Here is a 22,979-nt window from a genome sequence, read left to right as displayed (position 1 = left end):
GAAAGAATAAAATTCATTTCAATTCAAACTTTGTTATATTTGACTTATTTATATTTGAACCTAACTTTATCGTATTATTTTGCTTGAACTATATTTTTTACGAATTTAAACATTCTGTCAAAAAAAAAAAAAAAAAAAAAAAAAACTAATTTAAGCATATCTGAACTTATTATATTTGAAATTAGTACTACGTAAAAAATTAAATAAAAAGGTGCTTAATTTCTTCATTTTCTACGTCCAAAAAAATAAAAAATTTCTTCATTTTCTTTGTATGAGATTCAACTGTTATAGACTTTTGGAAATAATTTGAGTCACCCCAGAAATTCAGCCCATACATCACAAGCCCAAACTAATCTTCCTCCTCGCATAGCGGGTCGGGCTCGGGTAAAAACCATTGAAACGTCTGTTTTCTGTAACAAACACAAACAAACAAAAACAAGAGAGAGAAAATACAAGGAGGAACGAGGTGGAAGAAGGAGAAAGAAGCAACACAACTCGCTTTTACTTCCCTCGATATTTCAAATACGAAGCCATTTCTTACAATTTCGCAATTTTCAACGCCAAATCTTTCATTTGTCTAGCTTTTCTCCATGGATCCGGTCCAAGTAATCTCTCTTTATCTGAAGATTGAATTTGATTTGCGTTTGTTAGAAATTCTAGGGTTAATTTGATGAATTCAATTGCTGATTGATTTTGATTTTGATTATGATTGTGGTTGTTCATTACTTAGATCTGACACTGAATTTGGTTTGATTATTAAGCTTTATTTGTTGCTGATCTTGATCTTAGTGTTGTTAGTTATGTTGTTCGTCTTGAATTTTGCGCTAAATCTGTGTATTACGATTATGATTTTGTAGTAATTGTAGCATGAACATTTTCTGAGAAGATAATGTTAGAAGTTTGGTCAATGTAGTTGGAAGTATTAAGAAATTTTGTTGATCTGCAAACTATTGTTTTTTAGGGAAGGAATTTGTTGCTAATTAATTTGTTCTGATGCTGTAATCTTGTTGTATTGTCTGTTATTGACCGTGATCATTGACTTGAATTGCCTAGATATTTAGAGCAAGTTAGGCAAATCGGATTGTCTGCTTGCAAACATTGTTGCAATGGTTTTAGGGGCCTTACTTGAGGGAAGTATTATAAAGAACTGTCTCTCATTCGGTGTTAGGTTTTCGATGTTTTGTCATGGATTTGGAAACATGACACTTCATTTTGGATTAGAAATTTGCAATTTTTCAATTGACTGCCCGAGTTTGCTGGTTTGATACAAGTAGACAGATTTGACTTTTGAGTGACAAAGCTTATTGTTTCCTTTGTTATATAACATAAAACCTGGAATACCATCATTTCTATGATTAATATGATTCTACTCCTAATTTGCAGGCTCCTACTGAAAACTATTCAAACCCAAAGACATGCTTCTTTCATGTATTTTTCAAGGTATGTTGTTATAAGAGCCAATGGTTGATGGCACGCTTGGTCATAGACTCTTAGTACTGGAGGATTTTTTTTAAAAAAAACTATGTATATGTGGCAACACTGTAATAACATGGGTGTTTTGTTATGCAGGGTGCAGCTTTGGCATTTTACATTCTCTCTGCACTTTTCTTCGATAACTTCGTGATTATCTTTGTGGTTACTGTCCTCCTCGCTGCTCTTGATTTTTGGGTTGTCAAGAATGTAAGTGGTCGCATTTTGGTTGGTTTGAGGTGGTGGAATGAAATTAATGATTTGGGAGAAAGTATCTGGAAATTTGAATCTCTTGATCCTGAGGTAAGTACTCATTATTGCACTAGAATTATTCTAATAGTCATTGCATGTTGAGTATTGCTTGACCATCTTTTGCTTAGCTGAATGGCGTGCCTTTCTAAGTTTCTCTTTATAAATTCATCTTTTTGTGCTGTACAGTCATTGGCTCGCATGAACAAGAAGGACTCGTGGCTGTTTTGGTGGAGCCTTTATCTCACAGTGAGTGAAGTTCCTCATTTCACTTTATTTTCTGTAAAAATATTGTAGTCCCTTCTTGCAAATAAATATCTATCTATTTTTTTGAGCCATTACAAATACAAATTGAAAGTTACGAGGTACTCTCTTAAAATTACATCATGTTCCTGAATTGGTACAGTTGCTTCCTAAAATAACTTTGTTAAGGACTTAATGAATTATACAACGGTTCCAAACATGTCTATCTTATATTATTTGGGATGCCGATTTTGGTATTTTGCTTGCTTCGACCCAAAGCGATAGCTTCTAGCTAGTTCAGTGGATAAGATGACTGCACTATCTAAGTCCAGGTTTGTTGATTTTTCCTTCTTTGTAGGCTGCTGCCTGGATCATTCTCGGAATATTTTCTCTGATACGGTTTCAAGCAGATTATCTCCTTGTTGTAGCAGTGTGTTTGTCTCTCAGCATTGCAAACATTGTTGGCTTTACTAAATGCCGCAAAGGTGAGTAAAATCTGTGTGCATCATTGTTGATTATCTGAACTAAATTAAAAGATAGTTTTGTGTGGTGTCCCTTTTTTGGTTGCTTAATCTGAGGAAAGTTCTAAGTATATAAGTTAGGGTAGGAAAGGGGAAAAATAGGTGGAAAATCCAAAATTTAGGATAAGCTTGGGAAAATAAGGGAACGGGTATTTGACACTGTGGGAGCTCTAGGGGGTCTTGTGGGGTCCTGGGGTATTGTGGGATGAAAGGGTTGTTTAGTTGGTGATGAGGGACATTGTTTACATGCTTGTGTTTATAAAACACAAGTAAAAACTTGTGGCGGGGTGACAAAAGACTTCTGTAGTATGATTGGATTGCAACAAGGGTTGGAATTGAATCATTTCCTCTTTGCAACAATATTGGATGAACTAACAAGACCTATCCAAGATGAGAAACTCAGAATCATTAGTATGTTGCTTACAAATGATAATGTTTTGGTGGATTAGACTAGAGTTGAGGTTAATGTCGAGGCAATACTTATGCATGCATCAACAATGATAATAGGTGAGTTTGGATTTGGTAACCCTTGACTACCTCTACATCATAAATCCGAAATAGCCATATAATGTGACAAAACTCATTTTCGGAACACATAGTGATATGTTATGGTTCTAATTAACTCTTATGACGAGGGACACTTCCTACATCCACTTCAAATTTGGAAATACTTCCTAAACTCTTCTTAGAAGCATGGATTATAACCTTAGGTTTTGTACCATTTTCGACTTTTTCTTGGCCTAAAAAAGAAGAGGAAAAAGTGCTTCCACATACCCCACAAGACCCCTTGGAGATCATTTGAGTGGTTGTTATCATCAACTTTGCCTTTAAAGTATCAATAAAGCCGGTTACGTACACACCTTTCTTCATAAACTCAAGGTCATCATGGGCCTTTATGTGACCGACTAGTGGTTGCATATGATTCTTAACAACATTATATGACCCCATGATGCATCTTGAATTTTTGACACCCTGTATTATTAACTTTATTAACTTCAAATTTTGCCTTCGGAGAGTAAAGTTAGGCATCGAGGTGCTTCCTAGCCCTCCCCTCGGAGACTTACTTGGTGCCTTGAACCATTTTATTCATACCTTACGACCTTAGCGCCTTTGCACACCCCTTGTTGTCATATATTAAGATGCCTTTATTTGGCTTTGCTTAACAAGCTTAGACACATGCTTCATATGCTAGGTCATGGTATGCCTTGCTCTTGGAGCAGAGCCTGGGGCTCAAGTTTCACTAAGTACTCTAGGAATATCCAGCATAAGCAGTAATAAGATTAAGATTGGCCATAACCACCTTATATGACCCCAGGACTCACCCCACGCATTCAGTTCATTTTTTGAAAAAATGTCAAAAATTGACCCAAAATTGTGTATTATAGCCTTTAATGGACAATTTTTCATTTTTTTAGTCCCAAAAACAAAAATTACCGAGATGCTTACCATGGACCCTAATACACCATAGGAGTCCATTTGGGTCGGTAAAACCATTCAATATGCCTTTAAACTGTCAATTTACCCATTTACAACTTGCATCGATTTCATAAACTCAGATGCTACTACGGACATTCATGACAACATATAATGATCATATATGGTACCAAACAACATTATATGACCCCGGGATGTATCCCCTACTATCTTGAGACTTTTCGACACCGAGTCCCAAAACCTCCGAAATTGTCCAAAAAACGTGGATTGTAGCCTTCAATTTTGCAAATTTATGACTTTTTTTTTTTACCTGGAAACAAAATTTATCGAGAAGCTTCCTATAGACCCTAATACCCTCCGGGAGTCCAATTGGGTGGGTGGAACCATCCAATTTGCCTTTAAGCATCCAATTAACCCGATTTCGTACACGCCTCTTGTATTGCCTATAAGCAAGCTTCCACGGGGCCTTTATGTAGCCAACTAATGGTCGTATATGGGTTGAAACAACATTATATGACCCGGGATGCATCCCATAGAATTTCACGTCGGGTCTCGACACCTCCTAAATTGCTCCGATTTCGTGTATTATAGCCTTCAAATTTGGTTTCCGTACATCTTTTTTTCACACATTGAGGTATTGCTCCGATATGTGCACAGATAATGACTGCAGGTATTGAAGGATAGTTGTGTGATTCAAGTCCTGTATAATTTATTCAGTATTTTAAGAACTATCAGATTAGGGGTGGGGATCTCTGTCTCAATGTGTAGAGGAGGTTGTATTGTTAGGTTATAGCGCTCCAGCCTTGGAAACATCCTCTGGATTTGGATCCCGGGGGAAGTACACAGCACCTAGTGTGTTAGTGTCAGTTTCTTTTCTCTGTCTCTGCTGCTTTCAGCAAAGTAGGGGATTGAGGAATTTTTCAACAAGCATAAATTGAACTAGAGAAAATACAGATTAGTATTTGAGATTGATATACATTCTATCTCACTCCCTAATAAACCCCCTCCCCTTCCCCCTTCACTCTCCCTCCAAACCCCACTTTTAAGGTAGGGAGATAATTAGAAATGCTATCTCAGAGATCAACTTATCGTTTCTACTTTGACCTGTATAGAAAGGCGTGGTGTGTTGATAGGTTTATGTGCTACTATCATTTAGCAAGTAATTAGAAGTTTTGGTGGCACACTATTACTGCCTGGGTTTACAATATGCAGATCTTATCTTTCAAGCTTCCTTCACATTGCAACCATGTAGATGATTGTATTTAAGGGTTTGAGTGGTTTGGCGATAGATTGTTGGTCTTCATTGCATGATTGAACTAACTGCACTAGCTTTTATCTAGGAAATAATGGACTATTTCTGGGAAAGCATGTGGAACTATGTTCTGTTTTTTTAATGGTGTGATTATATTGCGAGTCCTCAAGAACAACCTTGTGAAGTTGGATATGGATAATAATCTGGTTGATACAAAAAGATCATACATTCCAGTTCTAAACTTTGTTGTTTGAATTTTTCATGGCCATGCCATCATTTCTTTAGTATTATCCTCAAGATTCAACCCTCTGTCTGGATTTCCTTATTATAAAATTCGATTGGTGCACTGAGAGATTTTCTGTCTTCTGTGCAGATGCCAAGAAGCAATTCCAACAATTTGCCACCCAGACACTAACATCTCAGTTTACATCCACTATACAATCAGCCTTCAGTGTTGTGTGAAGCAGGAAATTGATGTACGTGTGATTTATGCATACATGTCAAACTGTAGAAGATATTCGAAGCTGAATACTTGGAAGAATCTGTCGGGGCCAGCTGCTGATCAACTTAGTCTTGACTGAATTCATTTTTGGTGTCTATTTTCTGTAAAGATGCAGCTCGAATTTCGTGAATTCATAATGATTTTGTATAAACAACTAAATTAGAGCGTAAAGAATACTTGAATCCTTTTTCCTATTCTCTGAAAGATGGCTAATCCCCCCCCCCCCCCCCCCACACCCCAATGACCTTATGCCACATTCATATCAGAACTAGTTCCCGTCTTTGTTGCCTGTGTCGGCTTGTCTAATAGACCTAATATCCTCCTGCAATTTTGTTTTACGTAGCCATTATTTAGAAGCTCGCCAAGCATGAAGAAAGTGACTTTCAAGTATCAAGTCTGCCAATAATCTCAAAATATAGCATAACTTTTGGTGTACATATGGTTTTTTGTGTATCCTTTTGTAATGGCTAAATTCCTACTAATCTACTACAACGTGCAAAGTACCTTACAAAGTGCAAAGTACCTTAAAAAATACCTTACAAAGTCATATGGTTTTAATAAATATCACATGAGGAGAGCAAAGCTTAATATAAACATCAATCATCGTCTTCTTGGAGGTCTTGCAACATGTAGGCATCCACCATACCATATCTTAAAGAGTAACTTATAGGGTTGTAAATTGCAAATCGATTGAAAATCAAAACCCATCAAAGCTCTAACCTTACAAATATTAGGACAAGTCAATATATTAATCTATAAGTTGATCAACCTGTGTATTTAAAGATAAGCTAATTTATCATTATTTGCGTGTTCTTATGTAAGAGAGTTACAAAAGACAATGATATAGATGAGATTCGATTTCAAGTTTTGGTTACACCCTAAGACTTTGACGAATTTATGACCATCTATGACAATGTAATTTTACATTTGTAGTCCTCCTTTTTTTTCTTAACCCTTCCCAAAAAAAAAAAAAACTTCACATTGATACATTACCATTTTACCTTGTAATTTTTTAATTTTTGTTTTTATATCCTTCTACAGTATATAGTTTTTCTCCTTTCTTACGGAGTGTAATTCTTCCTCCCTCAGTCCCTTGTCCCTTCAACTTTCTCACCAGTGACAGCAAAATCTTCGCAAACGAAGTTCAACATCTAAAATTCTACTCATATTAAATTTCTCAACGCAAAAGGTCGAAGCTTTAACATCTAAATCAACCATTGAACCTCATCAAAATCTCCAGGAGAGAGAAAATCTGAGAAAGAGACACAAACATGCTACAATGCATATTCATCTTATCAGATTCTGGGTAAAATTCTTAAACTTTACAATTCCAGATTCCCCAATTCCTTCAACAAATTTCAATCTTTCATACTAATTTCAATTGGGTTTTTTCAATATTAATGATTTCATTAATACCCATATGAAAATCCCATGTTAATATTTTTTTTGTGCTTGTGAATTTAGGGAGGTTGTGCTGGAAAAACAGCTGACCGGCCACCGAGTTGATCGGTCTATTTGTGATTGGTTTTGGGATCAAGCCAATTCTCAAGGTGATTCCTCTTCCAAGGTACCCTAATTTGTGTTTCATCTGCTATGATTTCTGTATGATTCATGTCAAATTAATACAACCCAAAATAATCATAATGTTGATTACTTGAATTTTGTGATAGCTTCCATCAGTGATTGCTTCACCAACACATTACATTTTCCACATTGTACGTGATGGGATCATATTTTTAGCTTGTTCTCAAGTTGAAATGCCGCCTTTAATGGCAATTGAGGTTAGATTATTTGCTTATTGCTGGAATTATTTCTGTTGTCTTTGTTTGACTTCAAAAGAATGGCCTGAGCTTTGGTGGGGTAATGTGTGTAAGTAATTGGTTAACTGGTTGCCTTTAGTAGAAGTGGAATTGACACTCAATGTCAAGGTTTTGTAAAAAGGAAATCTATCAAATGATGAAGAAGGGATGTTCATCTCCTCGAAGCCCCGTTAACCCTTTTGTAGGAGGGTAATCACAATTAATGTTTTGCTTAACCTTTGCAATTGTTAAAAGAGAAGTAGAAACTGCATTGCTAGTTTTAGCTCTAGCATATGATAACAGTTACTCCTTACTAATTAAAGCTTCTGCAAGCTAAACTTGCAACTTAGGTTTGGTTAACACTTCTGTCGTCTAGGCACAGGAACTGTTGCACTTTATAGTTTATATCATTGTCCAAGTTTCTTCCAAACATAATGATGTGCTCGGTTTTAGGGTAGCTTGGTGTGCTGGTGGTGTTAGCACAATCTTTGACAGATGGTGTATATCTTATGTTTTGCTCGTATGTGCTATTGTGGTTACATGTCTGATTGATACTACTTTGCATATCTGAATATGCACTTCAGAGTTAATATAATTATCCTAGACCTGCCAACCTTAATGTTGTGCTTGTTTTAGGGGTGGCCTCATTAAACCCTTATGTGATTCTGCATATATGCCCTTGGTTGGAGATGGCTATCTACTTATTTAATAAGGAATGCGCTAAAGTAGCAAGAAAGAGGCATATAGACCTATTTACACACTCCCTCAATCCCGCTAAATAAGTCCTAATAATGGTGATTCACAATATTGTGGGTCACAAATAAGTATGTACATTGTTTGTGGGTGGATGAATTACTTTATAGTGTATTTGGTAGTGAGGATTTGGTGGGAAAGGGGATGAGAGGGATTCTAAGTTATCAATTACCTCTAGTGTGTTGATAATTTGCTTTATCCAAATAAAGGAATAATTTTAGTGGCCAGACATGGAAATTTTGGCAAATTATGCAGACTATAGGCAGTCCTCTGTGCAATGCTGGATCTCATCAAATTGTTCACATTTAAATCATGCACCCTGGGTTTAGTACTTTTTTACATCTTATAATATGAATAACATTGCAGATGAACTTTAACTGTTCCACCTTTAGTTTCTTTGCAGAGCAGCTGATGTACTTTCAGACTATCTTGGAGGAATGAATGAAGACATAATCAAGGACAACTTTGTTATTGTGTATGAGGTAATTATAAGTTATCTGTAATCTATTTCTTTCGTTACCCCCTGCTCTTCCTTAAGTGCTCTTATTACAGGATTTTCTAAAGTAAAATTAGACCATTTCTCTGACAACAGAGCCTAACATCCTGAGATATTTAGTGTATGTTTGCTTTAGATATTTCTGAGTTTAGTAGACAGTATTTGACGTTTTCTTAATGCTTCTCCTGATCCTATCACCCAATAGTTGAAAGTTAGACCCTCGAGTTTATGTTTCAAATGAAATGAAGATTGAAGATACAATTCTGATAGTAGCACAGTGCTGATATGTGATTTTGTCTTGTCCTGGCATATAGTAAATCACCTCTGCTATATGTATATACTTGCTCCATTGTGGCTAGTTGTCATGAACCACCTCTTTGAATATAAGGTTGTTTTTCAATTTATTACTTCAGTCCGTAATATGTGTTATTCATATGTACAAGGCTGTCTTTGGGGTTTGCTTCTAACAAGAATTCAAAGTGACTCAAGTTGTCTTGCAGCTTCTTGATGAGATGATCGATAATGGCTTTCCTCTGACAACAGAGCCTAACATCCTGAGAGAGATGATTGCCCCACCAAACATTATTAGCAAAGTATTGAGTGTTGTGACTGGTAATAGTTCCAATGTTAGCAGCACGCTCCCAGGTGCAACAGCATCATGTGTGCCATGGAGGACAACAGAACTTAAGCATTCAAGCAATGAAGTGTATGTTGACCTTGTTGAAGAAATGGATGCAATCATAAATAGGTTGGCATTGTTATTTGACTCTGCTTCCACTTTGTCCTGGAATATTTATTACTTGTAGTGTATTGAGGCTTAGATGTTCTCTATTTGATGATCTTCTTAGTTCTTACATCTCGTCTATTATCAATGCCAAAGCATTAGTTTCTGGTAATTTGTTTTGTGCTAATTAGATGTCAGCTAGATACAGCTTAACATTTATAAAGTACTTTGCTTAACTACATCTTCTTTGCTGATGTTGCTCAGGGATGGCGTTTTAGTAAAGTGTGAGGTTTATGGTGAAGTTCAAGTCACTTGCCATCTTTCAGGTGTCCCTGACTTAACATTATCATTTGCAAATCCCAGCATCTTAAATGATGTGAGGTTCCATCCTTGTGTCCGGTTTCGACCATGGGAGTCACATCAAATCTTGTCTTTCGTGCCACCTGATGGACAATTTAAGCTTATGAGTTACAGGTGAGTAGATACACTCACATACACTTCCAATTATTACATGCTTTGGCTTCCTTATTCCTTGAGCTTTTACTATATTTTTATCTTCTCTTCTATTTACAGGGTTAAAAAGTTGAAGAGTACCCCGATATATGTCAAACCACAATTCACTTCAGATTCTGGTGCATGCCGTGTTAGTGTTATGGTTGGAGTACGGCATGATCCTGGAAAGACAATCGATTCTATAACAGTGAAGTTTCAACTGCCCTCCTGTGTTGTATCTTCAGATCTGACAGCAAATCATGGAACAGTGGACATCCTTGCTAACAAGGTAACATTTTTATATGATTCCAGCAATCGGTGCAAAGATTACCATTCCTTAATTAGCTTTGAATGAATGATTGTTTCGTTTTTTCTTTTTCTTCTTCTGGGGGGTGAGGTGTCAGATTTGACTGATCCATGAACTTACATTGTACACAAATCCAGGTCTGCTCTTGGTCTATTGGCGGAATACCAAAGGACAAAGCCCCTTCTTTGACAGGAACGTTAATGCTTGAAGCAGGCTTTGAAAAGCTTCATGTATTCCCAACTTTTGTTGCAGCGTTTCGCATCATGGGTATTGCTCTTTCCGGCCTGAAAATAGATAAACTTGATGTGTCAAATGTAGCAAATCGGCCATACAAGGGTTTCAAAGCTCTAACTCGAGCAGGGGAGTATCAAGTGAGGTCATAAAGTTAAAAGCTTCTGGATATGTGCCCTGAGACCTTGGGAAACAACTGTACAAAGAACATCTGCCGTTTTGAAGCTTTGCAGAAAACAGAGTGTTTCCTCGTATCTCAATCATTCATTACACCTTGGTGCTAGGAATTGCATGATATCAGTTTGTCAATTTGTGTGAGCCATCTTTAGAGCTTTTGGTGTATGTTAGAGTAGCTGATTTGTTTATTTATTATATGAGATACTTGTATCATGTGTGTAGACTTCAAAAGGAATTAAAAATTCACAAAAGTTCAAGTTCTGGGCTCTTTTATCCTTTTATTACCACTGTAATTCCGATAGCAATGGAGGCTAATCAAATCCTTTTACGTGATTTGCTTTCTCTACCCATAATACTGTTTTATAAAATGTAGAAGTGACTGCTAAAATAGACAAGCAAATACAACTAATAGCATTCATGATCATTACAGAAGAGCTGCTTAACATTGTAATAATGTAATTCAAAATGATACAGCTCATTGAGAGTGGAAATGGAGGACAATGGATGGAGTTGGAATCACAAAACTTGCTTTGTTGAACTGAATTTTGAGTAAAAATTGAGAGAAAAAATGACTTCCACTCATAATAAATTAAGCAGTAATCTTGTTCACTCTGAAGGAATCCATTACTTGACGAAGGTCGTTTTCCTCATCTCGGAATACATCTTCGGGTACTTGTAACCGCAACTCATACAGCCTGTTGTTTTCCACCCCGAGAACTGAAAGGTACCTTCGATCCCATTCCTTCCTAACCACACGTTCCTGGGGCATCACAGCCAACTCATTGTTGTTGGCATATGACTTAATGTTCACCTGTTTACGGCATGAAAGCATGTCAGAAGGAATTACAATACAAAATAAGCAAGCGAGTTATCAAAATTCATAAAAACTCAGTTGCTACAATATGACAACAATACTACTATTTCTGAAAGACTGAAAGTGAGACATGCCATTATATTTAGAAAGAACACGGATTGTCCTGCGAGCTAGAGTTTCAAGAATGGAGACACCATCACATTATTAAGTATCAATTACAAGCTCAACACACTAGCAATCAAAAGCAAGGCAGAACCATAATGCCATGCTCAGCTTATTTAGCTACCTGCCAAGAATGCCAACGACCTAGAGCCAAAAGTCCAATTCAGTTCACACATCATATTTCCGTCTCTGCTGGATCTGAGTGGATATAGTATGCTAGGAAAGCCAATATTATTACTAATCCTAAATCTCTGAACCTAAAATTCCAGCACTCTTATTTTTTTATGCTCTAATAAACATCTAATGTTTAGTTGTCAAGGCCAAAGTGAGCCAGACACATGATCAGAACAAACTATGAAACTATAACAGTCTATAACATTTCAGATAAGTAAGGTCCTTACTTCAATTTGATAATAGAGCCTCCCATCATCAGCAACTCTAGAAGATGTGGAGAGAACATTTGATTCACGTCGAACACCAAGTCTGGTAGACATGAACTCTGTTAGATATTGTTTCAACATGTTCTTCCCAGCTTCTTCTGGTGGACCCAAATCCTCAACACTCTTGTACTTAGATGATGAGGGTGAAGATATATCCACAAAAAGATTTTCGTCGAGAACAAAAGGATCCCTGAAGAAAATATCTGCCCCAGCACCTTTCACTTGAATCCAATTCTTAGGGTAGTTTAGGGAATAACCGTCGAAAAAATCTATATACTCCCTGAAACCAACAGATTGTAGAGCTTGTGCACGGTCATTGGTTATAATTTGTGTAGCAATGCATCCAGAGAAAAGCCCCACCATTGCATTCCTTCTTGAGACGGCAAAAGTTGGAGTCTGATTATATGGTAGAAAATGTCCTGTGAGAAGCCCATTGCAGTAATAATGCAAGTGTTACTAATGAAAGAAATGAGAATCATTGGAGAAGCTAAAGCAATGAACCTCTAGATGTATGAATGTATGATTCAAAAGTTCAATACAAGAAAGCTGATCAAAGCATCCTAAAGTACATCTATATTAGTACATTCAAAATTCAATTCTTTACGGCGATGTCTGTAGACAGATGAATTTGCCTGAAATTCAAAGTATATCTTGATTACAACATGATTAAAGCTATAGAATACACAACACAATCTCCAAAATCTAGAAAGAAGCCAAGTAACCAATATATACTGCCATCTCAAGGTCTTTCTCCCTATTTTAAGCAGGGCATTTGATCAAATTATTTAAAAATTAGGTGCTCTCAGTAACTAAACTGCATCTGTGTAGTCCAACATTTCTCCCCTTCTCCTGAATTTGTAATGCTGAACTCGGATACGGGTGTCCGATTCTGGTACTGTTATGAAGCACAAAGGTTAATGAATGCATATAATTGTTCCTATAACCTCTTGGGCATAATCCTATGATGTTGGGAAATGGGAAGTCCATTTTAATCAAAATTTCAAATTGTACCTAATTTGATGGTCAATTGATGATTTATGTGTAATTCCTATACTAGTTAGTGTAATGGGTTGCTTGTTCTTATGCCCATTTAGCAAATCATAATTATCACCAATGACACCAAATGCAGTTCATAATGTGCAAGAAACCCCATAAGGCCACAAATAAACAGAAATTAAAGCACTTAATAACAAATATAAGTATTGCTAAGTATAATTGTAAGTAAAAATACAACCCATTAACTAAAAATTCACAATCAGAAAATAAGAAAAAGAAGATAAGGAGATCGCAAAAAAGCTTACATTTTGAGCTTTGCAAAAAGTCCTGAAAGAAGACTTCAATTGAGGAGATAAATGTGGGAAATCAAAGGACCCCATTTTAGGACTGGAAGTGTTTGTGTTGGCGGGTAGAAAACTTGAGGAGAGAGAAGGTGGCGGAAGTGATTTGGAGATGATGATGGACGCCATCTTCGTTATCTACTTAGGACTCTCTTTCCTACTTTGTGTTGTTTCAAGAGACTACTACGGATTATTATAGATTAAAGTACAAAGTAATTAAGCCGGAGGGGCCTCGGGTTTAACCCGGCCGTGTCGGGAATGAACCAATGAAAAATCGTCTCGTATTGGGTTCGAGTTGTTCTTTTATACACCGGTACACAACCCAACCCAACCTGTATGTCGTGTTGAGTCATGTAACTCATGGTAGCAAACAACAAGCTCATTAACAATTGAAAAAACTTTGTAAATTGGTTAAAAATGGCAAGCCAATTAGTTAATGCTCATGTCGGGTGGTGCCAAATTTCAAAGATGATGTATGTGCAAGGGCTATTGCTCATCGTTGGGCCAATTTTGTTAAGTGAGAGGCTCAACCTATGGAATGACCGAAAAAGTTGCCTTGAACTTTAATTAAGTTGCTAAGGGGACGCCTAGTCCAACAAATGCGAGTGGCTTACTTAGAAATCATATATTTTGACACAAATTAGGGATTATATAGGTAGACTAATGTGTGTGCTTCTTCAATTCTTTATATTCAGAGTTGAGTTGAGACACAATAACCTATAATAGATTTAGCTATGCGAATGAGGATACTATTAAATTATGTATACAATCAAGATATTTTACTAGTCTTGTAATGGAGGAAATGCATATTGTCTATCAATATTGCCTAATGGCACGAAATCTAAATAGGGAACTTGAAGTAATCCATTTTTTGTAGAGAAGAAAACAAGGCTACAATGTGGTTAGCTATCACGGGGTGGATCCATGGATTAGATAATAAGGTTGAGTTGATTTAAGTCTTTCCATTGAAGCATATTTTTAGTTGTAAACCTAAATCCGACTTAAAAATCTTGCTTTGACTCGACAAGCCCGTTATTTTTTTGCGGATTTGGACACGAGATTTGATGTTAAGGTTCGACCTGATAGAAATTTTGATCACGCCTAAGATTAGTTATGCCTTGAAATCTTGAATCATTCTAACTAATTTGCTAGGTATCTTTTTATTATTTCACCAATTTGTCCTCATAAAAAATGCTAAATTAAAATTCGAAGTTTATAATTTAGGATTAGGAGAATAAATATTTGGACATAATCTCTTACGAATAATACTTTGCTCCATTGGAGTAAGATACTACAGTAGTATTTATTTTTCATCATGGCAACTTGCAAATTAAAGTAGCCTAATGAAAAGACGAATAGCATAACATAAACGTGGCTTCATAACAATGGCTCGTAAACCTCGCACAAAAATCAATTCTTACATGACACGTTAACGGATAATATCTACATTATCATTTTTTAATCCGTCAATTTCAATTAAAAATGGTGGGAAATTAAATTACGGCGTCGAAAAAACCAACATTAAATAAATTCGACGCTTTCTTTTTTATTTTTATTTTTTTTTCTTCCCTAAAATTAGGAGCCTTCTATAAATCCGCAGCCTTTAATTAATTTTCTCACTCCAAATTTTCGGACATTTTTTTTTACCCATTTGCCTTAATTCGCAGATTATTCTTCCCTGTAAGTTCTAATTATTCATCTGATTTTTTGTTTCTCAATTGCTTAAATTAGCATAATTTTAGTTGCTTCAAATTATATTATTGTATGATTTATATGTATGAATCATTTCTTGTATTATCATAAAATCTGAATTTAGTTGGTTATTATCTTGCTTTCAAATAATTGTTTCTTATTTGGGAAGATGAAACCTAGTTGTAGAATCCTATCAAAATGTAGAAATCTAAGGAGTTTTGCTCAACAACCCCAAATTTACCCACATTTGCCAAGTGGGGATTTGTCAAAATTTAAGGTTTTTGATTATAATCGCAAAATTCATAGCTACCCATATCAATTATTTGGGTTTCGAAGTGAATTTCGTCATTCCCAGAAAAATTTATGCTCAAATCAGCCAAGTTTTGGGCAATCTAGGATTTGTTTTAGGGTTGGATTAGGTAGAAATAGGTTTTTGGTTGGATGTGATTCTTCTGATGTGAGGAATTATTCAACATCGGTTGAACCCGGGGTGAATGATAAGAATTTTGAGAGTGTTTATCTGAAGGGAGGGGTGAATGTGAAGCCATTTGTAGTTGAGAAAACAACTGAGGATGAAGAACTTTTGAGGGGGGAACAAGGGGATGTTATTGAAAAAACTGTTGAGGGTGAGAGTGATGAGGATTTGAGGGTTGAAAGTCGAAAGACAGAGGAGTCGGAGATTGAGAAAGAGGCTTGGAGGTTGCTCCGGAATTCCATTGTCACTTATTGCAACAGCCCAGTTGGAACGGTGGCTGCAAATGATCCAAATGACAAGACGCCGCTTAATTATGATCAGGTGTTTCTTCGTGATTTTGTCCCTTCTGCGCTTGCTTTCTTGATGAAGGGAGAAGGGGAGATTGTCAAGAATTTCCTCCTCTATACTTTGCAGCTTCAGGTGATTCTGATTCTGTGTTATCTTATAATGTTTAAATTGCTGTATACATTACTCCGTATCTTTAAATTTTGTTTCTACTTGCATTTTTATCATATTGTATTATTGTTTGTTTGAAGACTTTGAACATGTTTTTTAGGAACAACTAAACAATTTATATGTACTCTTAGAAATAATGGGGTAGCAGAGGAAGATTGTGAATATAGGGGCTTGGGGGTCAGGGTTATTCTCACGGTGGGTTGGCAGCTTCTGATAGATATTAACTTTATTGTTCACAATCATGATTTTGAAGATTTGTCCTTTCAATCGGATTTTGATGGTAAATTTCATTATGTTGTTGAATCCAACAGCAAAATGTGATATCCAAAAAGTAATAAGTGAATTTATAATATTAATGCTTTCCTCATGCACAGTAAGATTATTGTTGATCAATTATGAAAGGGCTTAATAACCTAGTGTTTATTTTGTTTTCCCTTTCTACCTTGAAATAAACCAGTTATTAAATGCAATACTTGTTCTGATGGTTATACCTGCTGACTTTGCTCAGAGTTGGGAGAAAACTGTTGACTGCTACAGCCCAGGACAAGGGTTGATGCCTGCAAGCTTCAAAGTTAGGACTGTACCACTTGATGATAGTAGCGGTAAATTTGAAGAGGTTTTAGATCCTGATTTTGGTGAATCTGCTATTGGCCGTGTTGCACCAGTTGATTCTGGTAAGAACTTATATCAATTTTACAAAGTGCAAGTCTTTAGACTGAGAATTGTTACACACATGGTCAATCTTATTTTACTTACCTAAGCTAGCACGTCAACTCTCCTGTTAAACTTGATCATATCAGGTCTTGTAAGGCTTTAAACTTGTGAGAAGATAGTGGTCTTTGGATTTACTATATTTATTTTTTGTAATGTTACTAGGATTATGGTGGATCATCTTATTAAGGGCTTATGGAAAGCTCACTGGTGATTTCACACTGCAAGAGAGGGTGGATGTCCAGACTGGAATCAGATTGATTTTAAATTTGTGCTTAAGCGATGGGTTTGATATGTTTCCTACCCTTCTGGTCACTGATGGATCTTGCATGATAGATCGACGAATGGGTATCCATGGGCATCCCCTTGAGATTCAAGTAAGTTCATATTTCTCTGGTTGCATTGAAGTTTTCTGTTGTCATATTCCAAATTTGGCTGACATGTTCATAGTTTGTAGCAACATTTGGGTATTCTTCTGGAATATGCTATGATAAGCTACCTCAATTTATTCTTGGGTCACTTCAGATTTCTTAAAAGCTTTTTGAAGCTAAACTTTGAGGAAGACCCCTTTGTGCAGAATTAGCCGTTATATATATAAATTAGTAGTCTCTGGAATTTCTTTGACATAGAACCTTGATAGTCACATTTAATTCTCATCCAACATAGGCTAAAGCAGATTTGACATTATTTAAGTGATGGAGGGAGTGTTAATGTAGAAGGCCAAAGGGATAGAAGTGTCCCTTGCATAGCCAAGGAGAACTACAATCTAAGGCCCAACCATAAGTACTTTTGCAACTATGAAAGCCATCTACCCTTGAACTGGCTGGAGGTCTGGACTCTGGAGGTGCAGGAATTCAACTACTTGACTCTCTTCTAGCCTAAATGTTGCCTCATTCTTAACAATCTGCATTTTTAACTATGAATAGTAGGTTTCTTTTTAAATTTTTATTTGCATCATCATTATTTGTTTTGGATATAATGAAGTCATTTCTAATTTATAATCCATGATTTTGTCTCTATAGGCATTATTTTACTCAGCCTTGCGCTGTTCCCGTGAGATGTTAGTTGAAAATGAAGGATCTAAGAATCTCGTCAGGGCTGTCAATAATAGACTGAGTGCTCTCTCTTTTCATATCCGAGAGTACTATTGGGTAGACATGAAAAAGATCAATGAAATATACCGGTATAAAACAGAAGAATATTCTATGGATGCTATTAACAAGTTCAACATTTACCCTGAACAAATCCCTCATTGGTTGATGGATTGGATTCCAAGTGAAGGTGGATACATGCTTGGTAACCTTCAGCCAGCTCACATGGATTTTCGATTCTTTACACTCGGTAATCTTTGGAGTATTGTTTCTTCCATGGGTACTCCAAAACAGAATCAGGCAATTTTGAATCTGATTGAAGCCAAGTGGGATGACTTTGTTGGGCAGATGCCTCTAAAGATATGTTATCCTGCTGTGGAGAACGAGGAATGGCGTATAATTACAGGCAGTGACCCAAAGAATACGTGAGTTTCTTTGTACTATCTCTCTGATTGTGAGCTTCTCATAATCTTTGATTATCTGATGACATGAATTGAATTCCTTGTTCTCACAGCCCTTGGTCATATCACAATGGTGGAACTTGGCCTACGCTTCTATGGCAGGTAAGCTTGAACTCGTCTTTGATTTTTTATTTAAGCAAAATACTTAACCATGGATAATGCCTCCTTTTGGCCATGTGAACATGGTAGATAGAAAGTGTATTTATTACCTACTTTCCCTGCAGCAGATTAGGGTTTCTGTTACTACAGTCCTTGCAATTTGCATTGACTCATTAAGGTCAATTTATTTAAGGATATAAACAGCTGGAAAATACTCGTGTCTGTCCTTAAAATTTTTCACCCTGTATCTGTTCATATTATTTGATCCCAAAACATTTTGTTGCTGGTGTTGGTAACATCATTTCTGTTACTCAACTTGACTATAGACTCGTGAAGGTGGTTGCCGTGTAGTATTTTATAGTCATTGTGTCTTAGTGCAATCACGTACGTTCACATGTTTGTAGTTGAATTGTTAAACATTGTGGTACTTTCATGTTAGTATGTTACTGGATCAATTGTGGGCTGTTGCTATGATAGATTGCTGCCATGTAGAGGAAAACTCACATTTGTTGCAATGAGTGTTTTGTTCAACCTGTGTTTCCTTGTATTGTCCTGAGAGTTCATTGACAGTATAATTTGATGTTGGTAAATATTCAAAGTATCAATCTTTGAGTGTGATGGATTTCCATATCCATTGAAAGAGTCTTGGTCCGTACTCAGAGTGCTCACTAAATTTTTTAATACATGAATGCCTCCCTCAATGCATCACTTAATATCTTGTACACAATCTTCCGCACCTTAGATATGGGGAATTTCTTCGTCCCACCAGACTTGTTATATCTTACTGTGAGATATTATTAGGAACTTTCTTTATTACAAGGTTGGGATGTTAACATCTGTCATCTGTCTCTAATTGTGGAACCATATGTATGGCTTTTCAAATGAACCATTCTTACCTTTTGCTATCTTATTTCAGTTTACATTGGCATGTATCAAAATGGGCCGAACAGATTTGGCAGAGAAGGCAGTTGAAATGGCAGAAAAACAGCTTCCTGCAGATCGATGGCCTGAATATTATGATACCCGTTTTGGAAAGTTTGTTGGGAAGCAAGCACGGCTTTACCAAACCTGGACAATTGCTGGGTTCCTCACTTCCAAAATGATGCTGCGGAATCCACATATGGCATCCTTGCTGTATTGGGATGAAGATTACGAGCTTCTGGAGATTTGTGTTTGTGGATTAACCAAAAGTGGCCGCAAAAAGTGCTCTCGTTGGGCTGCAAAGTCTCATATCATCTAGAATTTTTGGAGGCAGATACCTTTGAAAAAAATGAGATTGTATAGTATGTACTTGTATTACATAATTCTTAGCTAGAGAAATGGGGGTTGTTTTTTTTTGTCCCTCACAGAAATTTGTTAATCAGTAGCATCCTCGAGTCATTATTTAGCTATGGAAAAGTTTACTCGACTTGCTAGAGTATTGAGGAAGCTCTAAACATATTTGTGTATATACTGTGACTGATGATTACTGCCCAGTTTGGGTGATCTACAGAGAAAAATAGGACGAAATTTATACAAACATTTCTGATTTCTTGTTCCTTTTTTTTTTTTAATTTGTTTTCTAAGATTTTCGTATAAAAGCTACTCTTGTTTGTAAATTTGATAGTATCACATGTTATAAATGTCCGTGATAGGCTTGAGTTCACGAAATCGGTGCAAATTGCAACTGGTAAATTGGCCGATTTAAGGCAAACTGGATGGTTTCACCCACCCAATTGGACTCCCGGAGGGTTAAAGACCATGGTAAACATCTGGGAAATTTTTATTTTCGGGCGAATTAAGGTCAAAAAAATTCCTAAATTGAAGGCTATTATCCATGCTTTTTGAGGAATTTTGGAAGTTTCGGGGTTCGGTGGCGAAAAGTCTTGATACCCTAGGGGTTACATCTTAGGGTCATATAATGTCGTTTAGAACCCTATCTGACCATTACATGTTGTCATAAATGTCCGTGGTAGGCTTGTGTTCACGAAATCAGTGCAAGTTGCGAACGGGTAAATTGACCGTTTTGAGGCAAATTGGATGGTTCCACCCACCCAATTGGAATCCTAGAGGGTATTAGGGACCATGGTAAATATCTGGACAATTTTTATTTCCGGGCAAAAAAAGGTAAAAAAATTCCAAAATTAAAGGCTATTATCCACGTTTTTTGAGGAATTTTGGAGGTTACGGGGCCCGGTGGCGAAATGTCTTGAGACCCTTGGGGATACATCTCATGGTCATATAATGCCGTTTGGAACCATATATGACCATTAAACGTTGTCATAAACGTCCGTGGTAGGCACGAGTTCACGAAATCGATGCAAGTTGCTAACTAGTAAATTGATTGTTTTAAGGCAAATTAAATGGTTCCACCCACCCAATTGGACTCTTGGAGGTTATTAGGGGGTAAACATCTGGGAAATTTTTATTTCTAGGCGAAAAAAGGTCAAAAAATTCCAAAATTGAAGGCTATTATCTACGTTTTTTTGGGGAATTTTGGAGGTTACGGGGCCCGGTGGAGAAAAGTCTTTAGACCTTAAGGGATACATCTCAGGGTCATATAATGTCCTTTGGAACCATATATGACCATTATACGTTGTCATAAATGTCCGTGGTAGGCTTGAGTTCGTTCATGAAATCGGTGCAAGTTGCGAACTGGTAAATTGACCGTTTTGAGGCAAATTGGATGGTTCCTTCCACCCAATTGGACTCCTGGAGGTTATTAGGGACCATGGTAAACATCAGGGCAATCTTTATTTTTGGGCGAAAAAAGGTCAAAAAATTCCAAAATTGAAGGCTATTTATTGTCACGGGTTTTTTGAGGAATTTTGTAGATCACGGGGCCTGGTGGCGAAAAATCTTGAGACTCTTGGAGATACATCTTAGGGTCATAGTATGTCGTTTGGAGCCATATATGACCATTATACGTTGTCATAAATGTCCGTGGTAGGCTTGAGTTCATGAAATCGGTGTAAGTTGCGAATTGGTAAATTGATCGTTTTAAGGAAAATTGAAAGGTTCCTTTCACCTAGTTAGACTCTCGGAAGGTATTAGGGACCATGGTAAACATCTAAGCAATTTTTATTTCCGGGCGAAAAAAGGTCAAAAATTACAAAATTAAAGGCTATTATCCACGCTTTTTGAGGAATTTTGAAGGTTACGAGGCCCGGTGACGATAAGTCTTGAGACCCTAGGGGATATATCTCAGGGTCATAAAATGCCGTTTGGAACCATACATGACCATTATAAGTTGTCATAAAAAGTCTGTGGTAGGCACGAGTTCACGAAATCGGTGCAAGTAGCGAATTGGTAAATTGATTGTTTTAAGGAAAATTAAATGGTTCCTTCCACCCAATTAGACTCTTGGAGGTTATTCGGGACCATGGTGAACATCTGGGCAATTTTTATTTCCGGGCGAAAAAAGGTCAAAAAGTTCCAAAATTGAAGGCTATTATCCACGTTTTTAGAGGAATTTTGGAGGTCACGGGGTCTGGTGGCGAAAAGTCTTGAGACTCTAGAAGATACATCTTAGGGTCATACTATGTCGTTTGGAACCATACATGACCATTATACGTTTTTATAAATGTCCGTGGTAGGCTTGAGTTCGTTCATGAAATCAGTGCATGTTGCGAACTGGTAAATTGACCGTTTTAAAGCAAATTGGATGGTTCCTTTCACCCAATTGGATTGCCGGAGGGTATTAGGGACCATGGTAAACATCAGGCAATTTTTATTTTCGGGCGAAAAAAGGTCAAAAAATTCCAAAATTAAAGGCTATTATCCACGCTTTTTGAGGAATTTTGGAGGTTACGGGGCCCGGTGGTGATAAATCTTGAGACCTTAGGGGATACATCTCAGGGTCATATTATGTCGTTTGGGACTATATGTGACCATTATAAGTTGGCATAAATGTTCATGTTAGGCTTGAGTTCACGAAATCGGTGCAAGTTACGAATTGGTAAATTGATTTTTTTAAGGCAAATTAAATGGTTCCACCCACCCATTTGGATACTTGGAGGGTATTAGGGACCATGGTAAACATCTGGGCAATTTTTATTTTCGGGCGAAAAAAGGTCAAAAAATTCCAAAATTGAAGGCTATTATCCACGTTTTTTGAGGAATTTTGACGGGGCCCGGTGGCGAAAAGTCTCGAGATTCTAGGAGATACATCTTAGGGTCATACTATGTCGTTTCAAACCATATATGACCATTATTCGTTGTCATAAATGTCCGTGGTAAGTTTGAGTTCACAAAATCGGTGCAAGTTTCGAATTGGTAAATTGACCGTTTGAAGGCAAATTGGATGGTTCCACCCACCCAATTGGACTCCTGTAGTGTATTAGGAACCATGGTAAACATCTGGGCAATTTTTATTTCCGAGCGAAAAAAGGTCAAAAAGTTCCAAAATTGAAGGCAATTATCCACGCTTTTAAGGAGTTTTAGAGGTTATGGGGCCTGGTGGTGAAAATTCTTGAGACCCTAGGGGATATATCTCAGGGTCATATAATCCCGTTTGGAACCATATATGACCATTATGCGTTGTCAATGTATCAGTATACTGTAAATTCAGATACTATTTGTACGAAGTAGTTTATAGTGTTAATTTCTTTAT

General features: G+C 36.8%; 4 protein-coding genes across 4 annotated transcripts; 3 read left to right on the top strand and 1 right to left on the bottom strand.

The window, feature by feature from the left end:
- Positions 1 to 355: 355 nt before the first annotated feature.
- LOC145605201 (Golgi apparatus membrane protein-like protein ECHIDNA) lies at positions 356 to 5,868 on the top strand. The gene is made up of 6 exons (XM_081661239.1): positions 356 to 605; positions 1,384 to 1,440; positions 1,570 to 1,773; positions 1,909 to 1,968; positions 2,321 to 2,447; positions 5,543 to 5,868. Exons 1-6 carry the CDS (start codon positions 591 to 593, stop codon positions 5,629 to 5,631), a joined length of 552 nt encoding a protein of 183 aa, XP_081517365.1. The 5' UTR covers positions 356 to 590; the 3' UTR covers positions 5,632 to 5,868.
- An 899-nt stretch (positions 5,869 to 6,767) lies between these two features.
- Positions 6,768 to 10,930, top strand: LOC145604721 (AP-3 complex subunit mu-like). The gene is made up of 8 exons (XM_081660645.1): positions 6,768 to 6,977; positions 7,136 to 7,238; positions 7,342 to 7,452; positions 8,616 to 8,705; positions 9,220 to 9,467; positions 9,708 to 9,917; positions 10,017 to 10,224; positions 10,380 to 10,930. Exons 1-8 carry the CDS (start codon positions 6,943 to 6,945, stop codon positions 10,623 to 10,625), a joined length of 1,251 nt encoding a protein of 416 aa, XP_081516771.1. The 5' UTR covers positions 6,768 to 6,942; the 3' UTR covers positions 10,626 to 10,930.
- Positions 10,931 to 11,064: 134 nt separating this feature from the next.
- LOC145604722 (psbP domain-containing protein 1, chloroplastic-like) lies at positions 11,065 to 13,581 on the bottom strand. Its single transcript, XM_081660646.1, has 3 exons — positions 13,368 to 13,581; positions 12,028 to 12,462; positions 11,065 to 11,461 (listed from the first exon to the last, which is right to left on the bottom strand). The coding sequence occupies exons 1-3, from the start codon at positions 13,530 to 13,532 to the stop codon at positions 11,240 to 11,242; spliced, it is 822 nt and encodes a 273-aa protein (XP_081516772.1). The 5' UTR covers positions 13,533 to 13,581; the 3' UTR covers positions 11,065 to 11,239.
- A 1,410-nt stretch (positions 13,582 to 14,991) lies between these two features.
- Positions 14,992 to 19,926, top strand: LOC145604720 (alkaline/neutral invertase A, mitochondrial-like). The gene is made up of 6 exons (XM_081660644.1): positions 14,992 to 15,990; positions 16,535 to 16,700; positions 16,903 to 17,114; positions 17,760 to 18,253; positions 18,343 to 18,391; positions 19,305 to 19,926. Exons 1-6 carry the CDS (start codon positions 15,265 to 15,267, stop codon positions 19,626 to 19,628), a joined length of 1,971 nt encoding a protein of 656 aa, XP_081516770.1. The 5' UTR covers positions 14,992 to 15,264; the 3' UTR covers positions 19,629 to 19,926.
- The last annotated feature ends 3,053 nt before the right edge of the window (positions 19,927 to 22,979 follow it).

Source organism: Chenopodium album, chromosome 22, assembly GCF_948465745.1.
Source record: "Chenopodium album chromosome 22, dcCheAlbu1.1, whole genome shotgun sequence".
Lineage (NCBI taxonomy): Eukaryota > Viridiplantae > Streptophyta > Magnoliopsida > Caryophyllales > Amaranthaceae > Chenopodium > Chenopodium album.
This window is presented reverse-complemented; position numbering and strand designations above follow the sequence as displayed.